The 12255-nt window shown below is 48.1% G+C and overlaps 1 protein-coding gene across 1 annotated transcript in view; it reads right to left on the bottom strand.

Annotated features, from left to right (window-relative positions):
• The window catches only part of TMEM266 (transmembrane protein 266), a 32952-nt gene extending 20932 nt beyond the window's left edge, over positions 1–12020 (bottom strand). Inside the window, exons 1-3 of the mRNA XM_056865980.1 lie at positions 11995–12020; positions 10769–10957; positions 2139–2293 (exon numbers count right to left, since the gene is read on the bottom strand). Of these exons, the coding sequence (XP_056721958.1) occupies positions 2139–2293; positions 10769–10957; positions 11995–12008 (358 nt within the window). The 5' untranslated portion in view covers positions 12009–12020. The remainder of the gene's footprint in view (positions 1–2138; positions 2294–10768; positions 10958–11994) is intronic.
• Between the last annotated feature and the right edge of the window lie 235 nt (positions 12021–12255).

Consider the following 12255-nt stretch of genomic DNA (forward strand, 5'->3'; position numbering starts at 1 on the left):
TAACCCTCACACTGGAAGAAATCCAGGACTGAGACACTGCCTGGCTGCCCACTAGCGGTTCCAGCAAAGATATACACAGTGCAAAAAAAAAAATAATAATAAAGAAATAAAGGTATAAACCGATTCCAGGACCCAGAAGTTTGTTCTTCCCTGCTAAGACGTTCAGCGCTGCTAGGCGCGCCAAAGAGCAGAGACACAATTAATTAAAAATCAGCTATGCAAGAAACCCCTTTCCAAAAACCTCCTAATTAAAAAAAGCGCCGATTGCTTCGGTCCTTCCTTCGGTCCGTGCAAATCTTTGGTTTTTCAGAAACGCGTGAAGCAAGCAGGGAAATTAAAAAGATGGCTTCTTCCCGATACACGTTCACCTAGGGGAGTTCAAAGTCATTCTGACTCTTTCATAAGTTCTATTATTAGTTGCTAGGGAATAACTATGAATTATTTTAACAAAGTATTTAGTCCAGGGGTTCGTGTTTTTGACAACATTTCCCAGTCCTGGTGGGGAAAAACAGTCACGCGGCACCCTGGGTTTAAATGTGGGCTTGCAAACTGGGTAAAAAAAAGAGGAATAATACGCTGGATGGAAGCAAGAGAGGCAATTAGTCCACGTTAGGATTGCCAACCTCCAGGTAGTTCCTGGAGATCTCCTGCTATTACAACTGATCTCCAGCTGATAGAGGTCAGTTCCCCTGGAGAAAATGGCCTCTTTGGCAATTGGACTCTATGGCATTGAAATTACACATCCCACAGTTTCCCCCTTCCCCAAACCCTGGCGCCCTCAGGCTCTGCCCCCAAAATCTCCAGGTATTTCCCACCCCGGAGGTGGCAACCCTAATCCACGTATCTGAATGCTAGATGCCTGGCCCGGCAACAGATTTTCAGATATGCTTCGGGCTGCTTGTTTCCAAACGGACCACCATCACAACAGCCGAATGCTGAAGAAATCCTTATTCCCTTAAATGCTATTTGTATCAAGAACTGCAGTTCTAAGCATCATCATCTAAATCATTTGTGCATAAATCATTTCAATGGGCAGCAAATAAAGCTCCGTATGCTGAGGAAAGTGAAGATAGCTTAAAGAACAAGAGCCAGCACCATTCCTAATTTCTGACACAAAAGATTAAAGGGCGCTTTAAATCAACCCTAGACTTTTTGCGACCATTATCTGATCATGCTTCTTTTTACAGCGTTTCTTCGACCAAACAATAAAGAAATCTCCGATAAGCTAGAAGAAGAAGAAGAAGAAGAAGAAGAAGAAGAAGAAGAAGAAGAAGAAGAAGAAGAAGAAAGAAGAAAGAAGAGTTGGTTTTTATATGATGACTTTCTCTGCCACTTAAAGAAGAATCAAACCGGCTTACAATCACCTTCCCTCCCCACAAGACACACCCCGTGAAGTAGGTGAGGCTGAGAGAGCTCTAAGAGATCTGTGACTAGCCCAAGGTCACCCAGCTGGCTTCATGTGTAAGAGTGGGGAAACCAATCCAGTTCACCAGATTAGCCTCCGCCGCTCACGTGGAGGAGTGGGGAATCAAACCCGGTTCTCCAGATCAGAGTCCACTACCGTCGCTCTTAACCACTTAATTTTTTACTTTATTTCTATCCCGCCTTTCTTCCCAACGGGGATCCAAAGCGGCTTACATCGCTCTCCTCCTTTCTATATTGAGAGAGGCCTTTTTATGCCGGGATGTTTCCCCGCAGTCACCCCCGCCGACTGCTCCGGGGTTTCCTCCGGATCCTGCGTGCCTTTCCAGACCGTCAGAGGTCACCTCGCTCTCCCCGCGCATTTTGCCCGTGTTTTCCGGATGCTGTTTTAGCCAGAATCTGGAAAATGCGGGTAAGAGGTGCGGGGAGAGCGAGGCGACCGCAAAGAACATTCCTTTGGCCCGGGAATCAATCGACACGACCCCTGGGACTCGCTACGTTCTGAATTGCCCGCCGTCCCTCAGCTGGTCGGCGGGCAGCCCGGTGGATGGGCGGGATTTTACCCGCCGTCACCGGGCAGTGGGCAACCCTAACTGTACGGGTGACTTCCACAACAAACCCAGACCCCACACACACACACCACTTCACGCTAGCTACGAACATCACGTCTTGCGATCCAAAGTTTCAGGGGGGGGAAAGAAAAACCGGCTACTCACACTGGAGAAGCTTTATATCTATTAGGAGTTCCAGCGTCAGCAGAATCACCACCAACACTACACAGGCTACCAGGAAGCTGTTGAGACTCGCGCTGAGCAATAATACCTGCCACACAGCGGCTCGCCTCCCGCAGCAAGGTTTAAGCCAGTTAGATCTGAAGAGATAAAACAGGGGTGGGGGATACAGGAGGGGGGGTACAGGAGGAAAAAGAGACAGGGGAAAAAGGAAGATGGGTAAAGAGCCACAGGAGAGAAAGACGTCTGAAGGAGCAGGAGGAATCGCGGGCTCTTTGCTGCCCAGACTTATAAAGGAGTTCTCTTAGGTCGTTGGCTTGTTCTCACATGAACACATGAAGCTGCCTTCTACTGAATCAGACCCTCGGTCCATCCAAGTCCATCTACTCAGACCGGCAGCGGCTCTCCAGGGTCTCAGGCAGAGGTCTTTCCCATCAGCTGCTTGCCTAGTCCCTTTATCTGGAGATGCCGGGGATTGAACCTGGGACCTTCTGCATGCCAAGCAGAGGCTCTACCACTGAGCCACGGCCCCTCCCCATTTACTGTCCCGTTGGCCTGCTGAATTGTCACTAAAGTGGGCCCTTGCATCTGAATAAAACAGAAGTCCAGCGGCACCTTAGACAAGCTTTCTTGAGTCACAGCTCCCTTTCTCAGATGTGGAGGAGGAAATACGGGGAGTAGGGTTGTCAGCTCTGAGTTGGGAAATTCCTGGAGATTTTGGGGGCGGAGCCTGAGGAGGGCGGGGTTTGGGGAGGGGATTTCGACGCTATAGAGTCCAATTGCCCAAGCGGCCATCTTCTCCAGGGGACCTGATCTCGATCGGCTGGAGGTCAGTTGTAATAGGGGGAGGTCTCCAGCTAGCACCTGGAGGTTGGCAACCCCTTACGGGGAGGCACTTCGCTCTACAGATCTGAGGAGAAGCCCCTCCACACACTTCCTTCTAGGTATCTGAGGAAGTGTGCCATGGCTCGTGAAAGCTCGGGTTGAAAGAAATGTTCTCTTTCATAGTTCTAAATTCATAGACTCATAGAATCATAGAGTTGGAAGGGACCAAGAGGGTCATCTAGTCCAACCCCCTGCACAATGCAGCAAATTCCAAACTACCCCCCACACCCCCAGTGACCCCTACTCCATGCCCAGAAGATGGCCAGCGAGGATGTCTCCCCCTTCTAATTGTTAACAGTCAGTCCCCACAAGGAACAGCAGAGGGCAGAGATTTTTGCAGATACGATGGAATACCTTTACAAATACAATGGAATACAGGGTTCAGTTTCAGCCCAACCGTGAACCCTTTTGGCCAAGAAGTCGGGAGCGGCTGCCAAGCCGGCACGGGTGTGCGATGCCACCCTCTGACAGAAGCACTAAAGAATCCCCAGGTTGCTTTTGCCACTCGCCGAGAGCACTTGCTGATGCAAAACGTACTAAAAATAAAAAGCTAGCATCATCTAACATTGGTAGAATTAACAGACCATTGCAGAGCCGCACAGATCCGACAAACGTCACCAGCTAAACCCAACAGAGACTTTCAAGAATGAACTTATTTCCAGATGGTGATGAAAATGACAGGGGAAGGCAGCCGACTGGATTTTCCTTGGTGGGGAAGTTTTAAGGGTCCCAACAGCCAGATACCCTCCCAACCCTTATCAGAGTTAAAAGAAAGAAGAAGGAAGAAAGAGGAAGGAGGAAGGAGAAAGAAGAAGGAGAACAGCCCTGCTGGATCAGACCAAGGCCCATCAAGTCCAGCAGTCTGTTCACACAGTGGCCGACCAGGTGCCTCTAGGAGGAGGAAGAGGAAGAGTTTTTTATATGCTGACTTTCTCTACCACTTAAGGGAGAATCAAACCAGGTTACAATCACCTTCCCCTCCCCACAACAGACACCCTGTGAGAGAGGTGGGGCTGAGAGAGCTGTGACTAGCCCAAGGTCTCCCAGCTGGCTTTGTGTGTAGGAGTGGGGAAACCAACCTGGTTCACCAGATTAGCCTCCGCCGCTCATGTGGAGGAGACGGGAATCAAACCCGGTTCTCCAGATCAGACTCCACCGCTCCAAACCACCGCTCTTAACTACTACACCACACTGGCTCTCCATGCTGGAAGCCTTGCGGCACCTTATCTATTTGCCTCATTTATGCCCCACCTTTCTTCCTAAAGGGGATCCAAAGCAGTTGACATCATTCTCCACTCCTCCGTTTTATCCTCACAACGACCCTGTGAGGTAGGTGAGGCTGAGAGCGTGTGTCTGGGCCAAGGTCACCCCGCAAGCTTCCGTGGCAGGGGGGGGATTCAAACCATAACGGCTTGCTGTTCTCTATGAATCAGCTATGAAGGGATAGACTGATGCTTATATTTGGCGCACAATATTGTACAAAAACTGTAGAATTGCTTGAAACGTGTACCGAGAAGGAAAGGTCAGGAGATGCTACTGCTGAGAAGGAGGGAAGGGGAAAAAGCACATCTTTTGGAGATTTGTCTCTGCACAAAGCCAATCTGTTACCAGCTGACACGTTCTGTAATAAACTAGTGTTTTAATGAATGCTTAACGCCGAACAAGATGGGAAAAGATTACCATATTTCTTCGGTAATGAGCCACTACAAACACTCCAACCCAAGCTGCTAACAGCTGCCGCTGTTTCCGCTTCCTTGAGTTGGAAAAAAAGGAGAAGTTGCGCTCTTGAGATCTGCGGCTTCGTGGCACAAGAACAGGTACGCTGCTTTGCTCAGTAAGACTTGCGGAACGCCAAAGCTAAGGGAAAAGGCCACATTAGGCTACAGGAGGGAGGACGAAGATGGACAGTTAGCTAACAAAAAGGGTTTTTTTCGACCTTATTTCCTGATTACTACTCCAGACTTTATGGATATTTCTTGACTACGAGATCTTGATAATTGTATTCACGGCTGCAATATTACATCCCCTCATTTAAGAGGGATACATACACAAGGCTGTCGTATTTTGGCCACATCATGAGACGACAAGAGTCACTGGAAAAGACAGTCATGCTAGGAAAAGTCGAGGGCAGCAGGAAAAGAGGAAGACCCAACAAGAGATGGATGGACTCAATAAAGGGAGCCACAGCCCTCAATTTGCACGATCTGAGCAAGGCTGTCAAAGATAGGACATTTTGGAGGACATTGATTCATAGGGTCACCATTGAGTCGGAGGCGACTTGACGGCACTTAACACGCACACGCACACACAAGGATTCGTTTTCCTTGTGGATGGAAGTCTAAGAGGAAGAAGTGTTGCGGTTTTATATTTTAAATGTTATTTTGCAATAACAATGCGCACGTAGCCATAAAGATTTTTTTATATATATTTATGTATACCTTTAAGTCTGGAATGTTGATTGCTTAGGCCACTGAAGAAGGCTGTATGGCCGAAACGCGTATGGTCAGCGTATAATTGTGCTATTTTATGTCTTACTGTGTTATATGAGGATGTCAATTTGGTAGGCTATTGCAATATCCTATATGTGTTCTATGTAGGGTTGCCAGGTCCCTCTTTGCCACCGGCAGGGTTTTTTTGGGATGGAGCCTGAGGAGAGCAGGGTTTGGAGAGGGGTGGGGCTTCAATGCCATAGAGTCCAATTGCCAAAGCAGCCATTTTCTCCAGGGGAACTAATCTCTGTCGGCTGGAGATCCATTGAAATAGCAGGAGATCTCCAGCTAGGACCTGGAGGTTGGCAACCCTAGTTATATGTGGTATTAGATTTTATCCTGAAACAAAGGTATACATATTTTGTACTTATATAATTTTTAGAGTGTATAACCTTGGGCCTTGGATTTTTACTTTTATTTATATTTTCTTGACCTTTTGGGTACTTAATTCTGGTGTTTAGGGTTATGTCTCCCCCCCTTTGTTGTTGGTGTAACATAAGGGTCATTCCTGACCCATGGGGTGACGTCACATCCCGATGTTTACGGGGTGCTTTGCCAGTGCCTTCCCCAGTCATCTTCCCTTTACCCCCAGCAAACTGGGTCCTCGTTTTATCGTTTTACCGACCTCGGAAGGATGGAAGGCTGAGTCAACCTTGAGCTGGCTACCTGAAACCAACTTCCGTCGGGGTCGAACTCACGTCGTGAGCAGAGCTTGGACTGCAGTACTGCAGCTTCCCACTCTGCACCACGGGGCTCCTTAAGGATATGGATCTATACAGTGATAAAAAAAACTATAAGCGAAGTCGGAATGGAACTGTGGACATGAAGAGCTAAGTTGATATTTGTAAGGTTTGGAGTTTACGGTTAGATAAGCAACTAGCCCCATTTGTGAATGTATTTTGTGTGTTGAAATTTTGTGAAATGTTAAAATGTGTAGATTTATAGCTGATTAAAATACTGTTCTTTTAGAAATATTTACCTTAGATTGGAGCCATAGTTGCTCTCTGCTTTTGATAGTCAACCTCCAGGTGGTGGCTGGAGCTCTCCCACTATGACAACTGATTTCCAGGTGAAAGAAATCAGTTTCCCCGGAGAAAACGGCAGCTTTGGCCATTGGACTCTATGGTCCCTCCCCTCTCCAAACCCCGCCCTCCTCAGGCTCCGCCCCAAATACCTTCCAGGTATTTCCCAACGCGGAGCTGGTAACCCTAGTGCAACTGGACTCGAATCTAACAGCCCGACTGATTGAACCCCCCCCCAAAAAAAAACATGAGAAAGCTGCCCCAGGCTAGGATCCAATCCCATCCGAAACCTGCCAGCTCTACCATCTTGTGAGTGCTTCTCGAACTCGACACTCAACCTAGCACTAATAACGCCATCAACAAGATGACAAGGAACACAGAGGGACACAGTGTTCAGGCCTTCCCCCCAAAAAATTACATCCCGGCCCATAAGAATTTAGACCCCCACTGATTAAATTTAAAAAGCGATGGGACTTTGTTCTTCAAACAGTACTCGGGGAGCAAATGGGCACAGGGCTTTTCAAAAGCTTTTACCCCAGGCTGAACAAAGACGGCAACGCAAGATGTTTTAAAAACTGAAACAATTCTAAAAGGCTTTACGACCCAACCATCGAGGAAATAGCAGGCCTGTGTCTTCCCCGGCCCCCATTCAATAGATAGGGTTTGATCCCATATGGCCAATTACGAGCTGCTTTGTTTTCATACTCCTTTTATGCTTCTGTTCTTTGCCCATGTCTGGTTTTACGACATCGTACCGGGCTGGTTTTCTATATTTTAATGTGCATCACGTTGGGCAATTTTCTTGGAAGAGGCGGTTGGTGCCTTCTTGAAATTGATCAATAAAAAATAAATAGTGAGGTCAACCCGAGCTCCAGCGTCGTCAAGGAAAACTGGAACGATGCTAACAGTATCGCTCCGGAGTCCAGAGCAAAGCTTGTTCCTTTGAGACATACGGCAAACCTTGTCTTGTGAGAACGCAACGCTCAGACAGGATCCAGATGATTTCTTTTTCCTCCTACGTGAACAATGATTTTGCTGTCACTCTGAGACACACCAGCTTCCTATACTCAGAAATATGAGTTTTGACAGCTTCATAATGCCGTCTCTGATACAAAGATGAACACATGACAACTCCTGAATCCATATCAGAGCCAAAGAAGAACTCCACTCCGTCCATTTGTTTGGATTATGTGTGCCGTTTCCGACGGTCAGAGGTCGCCTGGGTCCCCCCCCCCACGCATTTCCCTGCATTTTGTCCACGTTTTGAGGGACCTGTTTTATCTTGAATTAAAAAAAACCCCGCTTTTCTCTGCATTTAAAAAGTCTCAAAGCGGCTTACAATCGCCTTCTCTTCCCCTCCCCACAACAGACACCTTGTGAGGTAGGTGGGGCTGAGAGAGCTGTAAGAGAACTGTGACTAGCCCAAGGTCACCCAGCTGGAGTGGAGAAACCAACCCAGTTCTCCAGATTAGAGTCCGCCGCTCATGTGGAGGAGTGGGGAATCAAATCCGGTTCTCTAGAGTCCGCCGTTCAAGTGGGAAAGTGGAGAATCAAACCTGGTTCTCCAGATTAGAGACCACCGCTCATGTGGAGGAGTGGGGAATCAAACCCAGTTCTCCAGATAAGAGTCCACTGCTCTTAACCACTACGCCATGCCATCCAGCTATGTCTTATTTTGATTGGGTTGTAATTGTCTGTTTAGGTCCCTGTGCTAAACCACTGCACTGCGAATCAAAAGATGTGTGGCAAGGGTCTCGAAAGGAGAAGATGACACACCTGGACACCAGCGGCGTAGGAAGGCCATCTCATTCTACCCGTCACACAATCTCCCACAGCTTCATGCGTCCAACGAAAGGAAGAGATGGCCAAATAAGCTCAGCGATTTCATTCTCGCTGTCGACAACGTCCGGGCTTAAATAGACAATTACGTCGCAAGCCAAGACTCTCTGCCCTGCCTTAATTGGTATCCCATCCAACGTAGCTGGCCTTGGGGAGGAAAGTCAATCACCTGCTCGGTATTTCAGTTAAGAAAGGGAGTCAGAACAGCAGCTGATTGAGGAATAGGTGCCAAGAGACTAGGTGGACAGCCGCTTAAGGGCTTTGGGGGCATCCTGCCTCAGCAAGCGCAGCTGACAACGTCCCCTGCTCCTGTTGAAGGGCGTGTGTCCAACTCAACCGGTATACTCCTCAGTGAGCAATGCAGACTGAAGCCAAACCGCCAAACTAAACAAAGGTTGGGCCTTCCACACCTCAAGAACATGCCTGTGCAAATGAAGCCATATTCTCAGGGGAGGAAGCCATGGATAGATCCAGCAGGGCTCTTCTGATGTTGTTATGAAGGCCTCAACCTCTATGCCCTGTCGTTGAACACTGGTTGACCACTGTGTGAGAAAGGATGCTGGACTGGATGGACCACTGGTCTCATCCAGCAGGGCTCTTCTGATGTTCTCGTGAAGGCCTCGACCTCTATGCCCTGTTGTTGAACACTGGTTGGCCACTGTGTGAGGCAGGACGCTGGACTAGATGGACCACTGGTCTCATCCAGCAAGGCTCTTCTGATGTTCTTGTGAAGGCCTCGACCACTATGCCCTGTCGTTGAACACTGGTTGGCCACTGTGTGAGGCAGGACGCTGGACTAGATGGACCACTGGTCTCATCCAGCAAGGCTCTTCTGATGTTCTCGTGAAGGCCTCGATCTCTATGCCCTATCATTGAACACTGGTTGGCCACTGTGTGAGGCAGGACGCTGGACTAGATGGACCACTGGTCTCATCCAGCAAGGCTCTTCTGATGTTCTCGTGAAGGCCTCGACCACTATGCCCTGTCGTTGAACACTGGTTGGCCACTGTGTGAGGCAGGACGCTGGACTAGATGGACCACTGGTCTCATCCAGCAGGGCTCTTCTGATATTTAATCCAGGACTGAGATCCTTGAACTGGAGATTTCCCAGCCAGAACCTATGATCTTCTTCACAGCTGTTCTCGATCCGCAGCCTCTCCTCAGCACAACCTCTTTCTGATCCACTGTGGAAGTCACAGATTCCCTTCCTCACCCCCGGCCTTTAACACTGATTCTTATTCACACAGGGGAGGGGGAAAAGGAGAATTTCTACATAATGATTATTCTGTATGCTCAAGGTGGGTACTCGGTCAAGGCAGACAACTCACCTAGCGTCTCTATTTTCAGAACTGAGGTTTTTGTGGGGATTTTTTTTTTAAAAAAAAAACTACCTTGAGAACTGGTTCAGCGGGGAGCCAAATATTAAATTGGCTGCAAACCACCAGAGACCAACTAGGAAGATGCAGCGTCGGAAACTACCTGCCCTCGACGTCAGTGGTTTCTGTAGAATTTCAGCACACAGAACCTTTGCCAGTTATACACTTTGCTTTTAGGGGAGGCAGATTTTTCAGGGAGTGATAAAGTTTATTGTCTGCGGCCAAAGGCCATCACAATCCACCATACAGAACGTTAAAATAACATCAAAATAACTTTAAAACCCACAAGAAACCAGTGTTTAAATATGTTAAGCTCCCTGATTAAAAACAGCTTCAGCTCGGATTTTTTTTTTTAGCTTAAAGCAAAGAGTGACTCTTTGTAGGAAAACACCGGGATTGGCGTCTGATAGGAGAAAGAGCAGCTCCTCTGGATCCGGAGAAAGATTTAGGCCCTTTAGAAACGCTCCGAGGAATTTAGATCCGGGCTCTGTGTAAAGAGGACAGAATAAGGTGTAATGGGTTAGGTCCTCTGGAACGGCCCCACAAATAGGGGAGAGGCCAAGTGTTCGGTAGCAACGTCCAGCTACCCAAGCCGTCGCCATGGTTTGAAACCGGCGGGAGGTAAAAGCTCTTCTGAGGCTATGGAAGGGGGCACTGACCAGGTATGAAGCTCTGACGTGATCCCTTTTAAACTGTTTAAACCACGGCGAGGATTTGGACTGGGGGATTGATTACCTGTCTGATGCAGCATCACATTTGAACACCCGATCCTGAATGGTGGTACCTGCTAAGGGGACAGCCTGGGGGTCATCTGATATGGAGTAGCGATGCAGGATATTGCTATTAGCAGGCTAGCTTGTCGGCATCATTTTGCACCGTCAATTTAAAACTCTTGCCTGCGGCGTAAGTTGGTGGTGTAGATTTTAATCAGGTACAAGCTTCTTCGAGAACAACAGAAACACGCAATATTCCAGTAAAATAAAATAAAATAAACCGGTGCTTACCCTTCTCTTTGGTACTCCTCGTCCAAATTTGACAAGAGCTGAGAACCTGCTACCGACAGATCCAGCGCAGCTAGTGGCAAATCCCGGTAAGCAAAGTTAACAAGCTGCACAGGCGCAATGCTTTTGGTCTCTTCTTCCACTTGTTGCGAAATTATTTCAACTTCTGAAACTCCGCCGTCTATAGGAGGCCTAACAAGCGGCAGACACAACAGGGCAGGGAGGGAAACTTACCGTCAGCAAGGAAGGGCTAAGCAGATCTAGCAAGCGAGCAGCGCTCACATTGGCTTAAACCCAGGTTAGTTGTTATACAAATGAGCTTGTTGTCTGCCAGGCCGACGCTCCCCCCCCCCCCAAAAAAAACGAAACTGGGAAGCTGTTATGTAGGTATAGAAGACCCATATAAGAAGGAGAAAGAGAAGGAGAAGGAGGAAGGAGTAGTTGGTTTTTATATGCCTATTTTCTCTACCTTTTAAGGAGAATCAAAGCGGCTTACAATCGCCTTCCCTTCCTCTCCCCACAACAGTCACCCTGTGAGATAGGTGGGGCTGAGAAAGCTCTAAGAGAGCTGTGACTAGCCCAAGATCCCCCAGCTGGCTTCATGTGGAGGAGTGGGGAAATCAACCTGGTTCTCCAGATTAGCCTCCGCCACTCAGGTGGAGGAGTGTAGAGTTCACTGCTCCAAACCACTGCTCTTAACCACTACACCACGCTGGCTGAGGAAAAAGGAGGAGGAGGAAACTGCCATATGCCGGTTTTTAATGAACGACTCTATCCCTGATGTCACTTTAAAGGTGGTGGAATTTTTGACGGAAGTTGTCAAGTCTAGGATCAAAGCTTAAATCATATCTATATGGGAAATGTACGGAATGAGAATTCTTGTGTCTATGCTATATTTCTGAGAATATGCCAATAAAGGTCATTTGATTTGAGGAGGAGGAGGAGTTAGTTTTTATATGCTGATCTTCTCTACCTTTTAAAGGAGAATCAAACTGCTTACAATCGCCTTCCTTTTCTCTCCCCACAACAGACACCTTTTGAGGTAGGTGGGGCGGAGAGAGTTCGGAGAGAACTGTGACTGGCCCAAAGTCACCCAGCTGGCTTCATGTGGAGGAGTGGGGAATCAAACCCAGTCCCCCAGATTACAGTCCGCCGCTCTTAACCACTACACGTTGCTGGCTCTCACCACCAAGAACCAAGATCCACAGTCTCCTCTGATCGGTACTTACTGAGGATTGGTCATGTTGGAAGTCGCAGCCACGGCAGCCTCTGACTAGCTATATCCAGCTCTGCCGTCATGAACGGTCTGCATCACAGAGAATGGTGTCTGTAAAAGGAAAAGAAGAAGAAACAAAGTCAGCCGAAGTATTACTCCATAAGAACATAAGAAAAGCCCTGCTGGATCAGACCCAGGCCCATCAAGGCCAGCAGTCTGTTCACACAGTGGCCAACCAGGGGCCTCTAGGAAGCCCCCAAGCAAGACGACTGCA

Source organism: Euleptes europaea, chromosome 20 (genome assembly GCF_029931775.1).
Source record: "Euleptes europaea isolate rEulEur1 chromosome 20, rEulEur1.hap1, whole genome shotgun sequence".
In the NCBI taxonomy this organism is placed as follows: Eukaryota; Metazoa; Chordata; class Lepidosauria; order Squamata; family Sphaerodactylidae; genus Euleptes; species Euleptes europaea.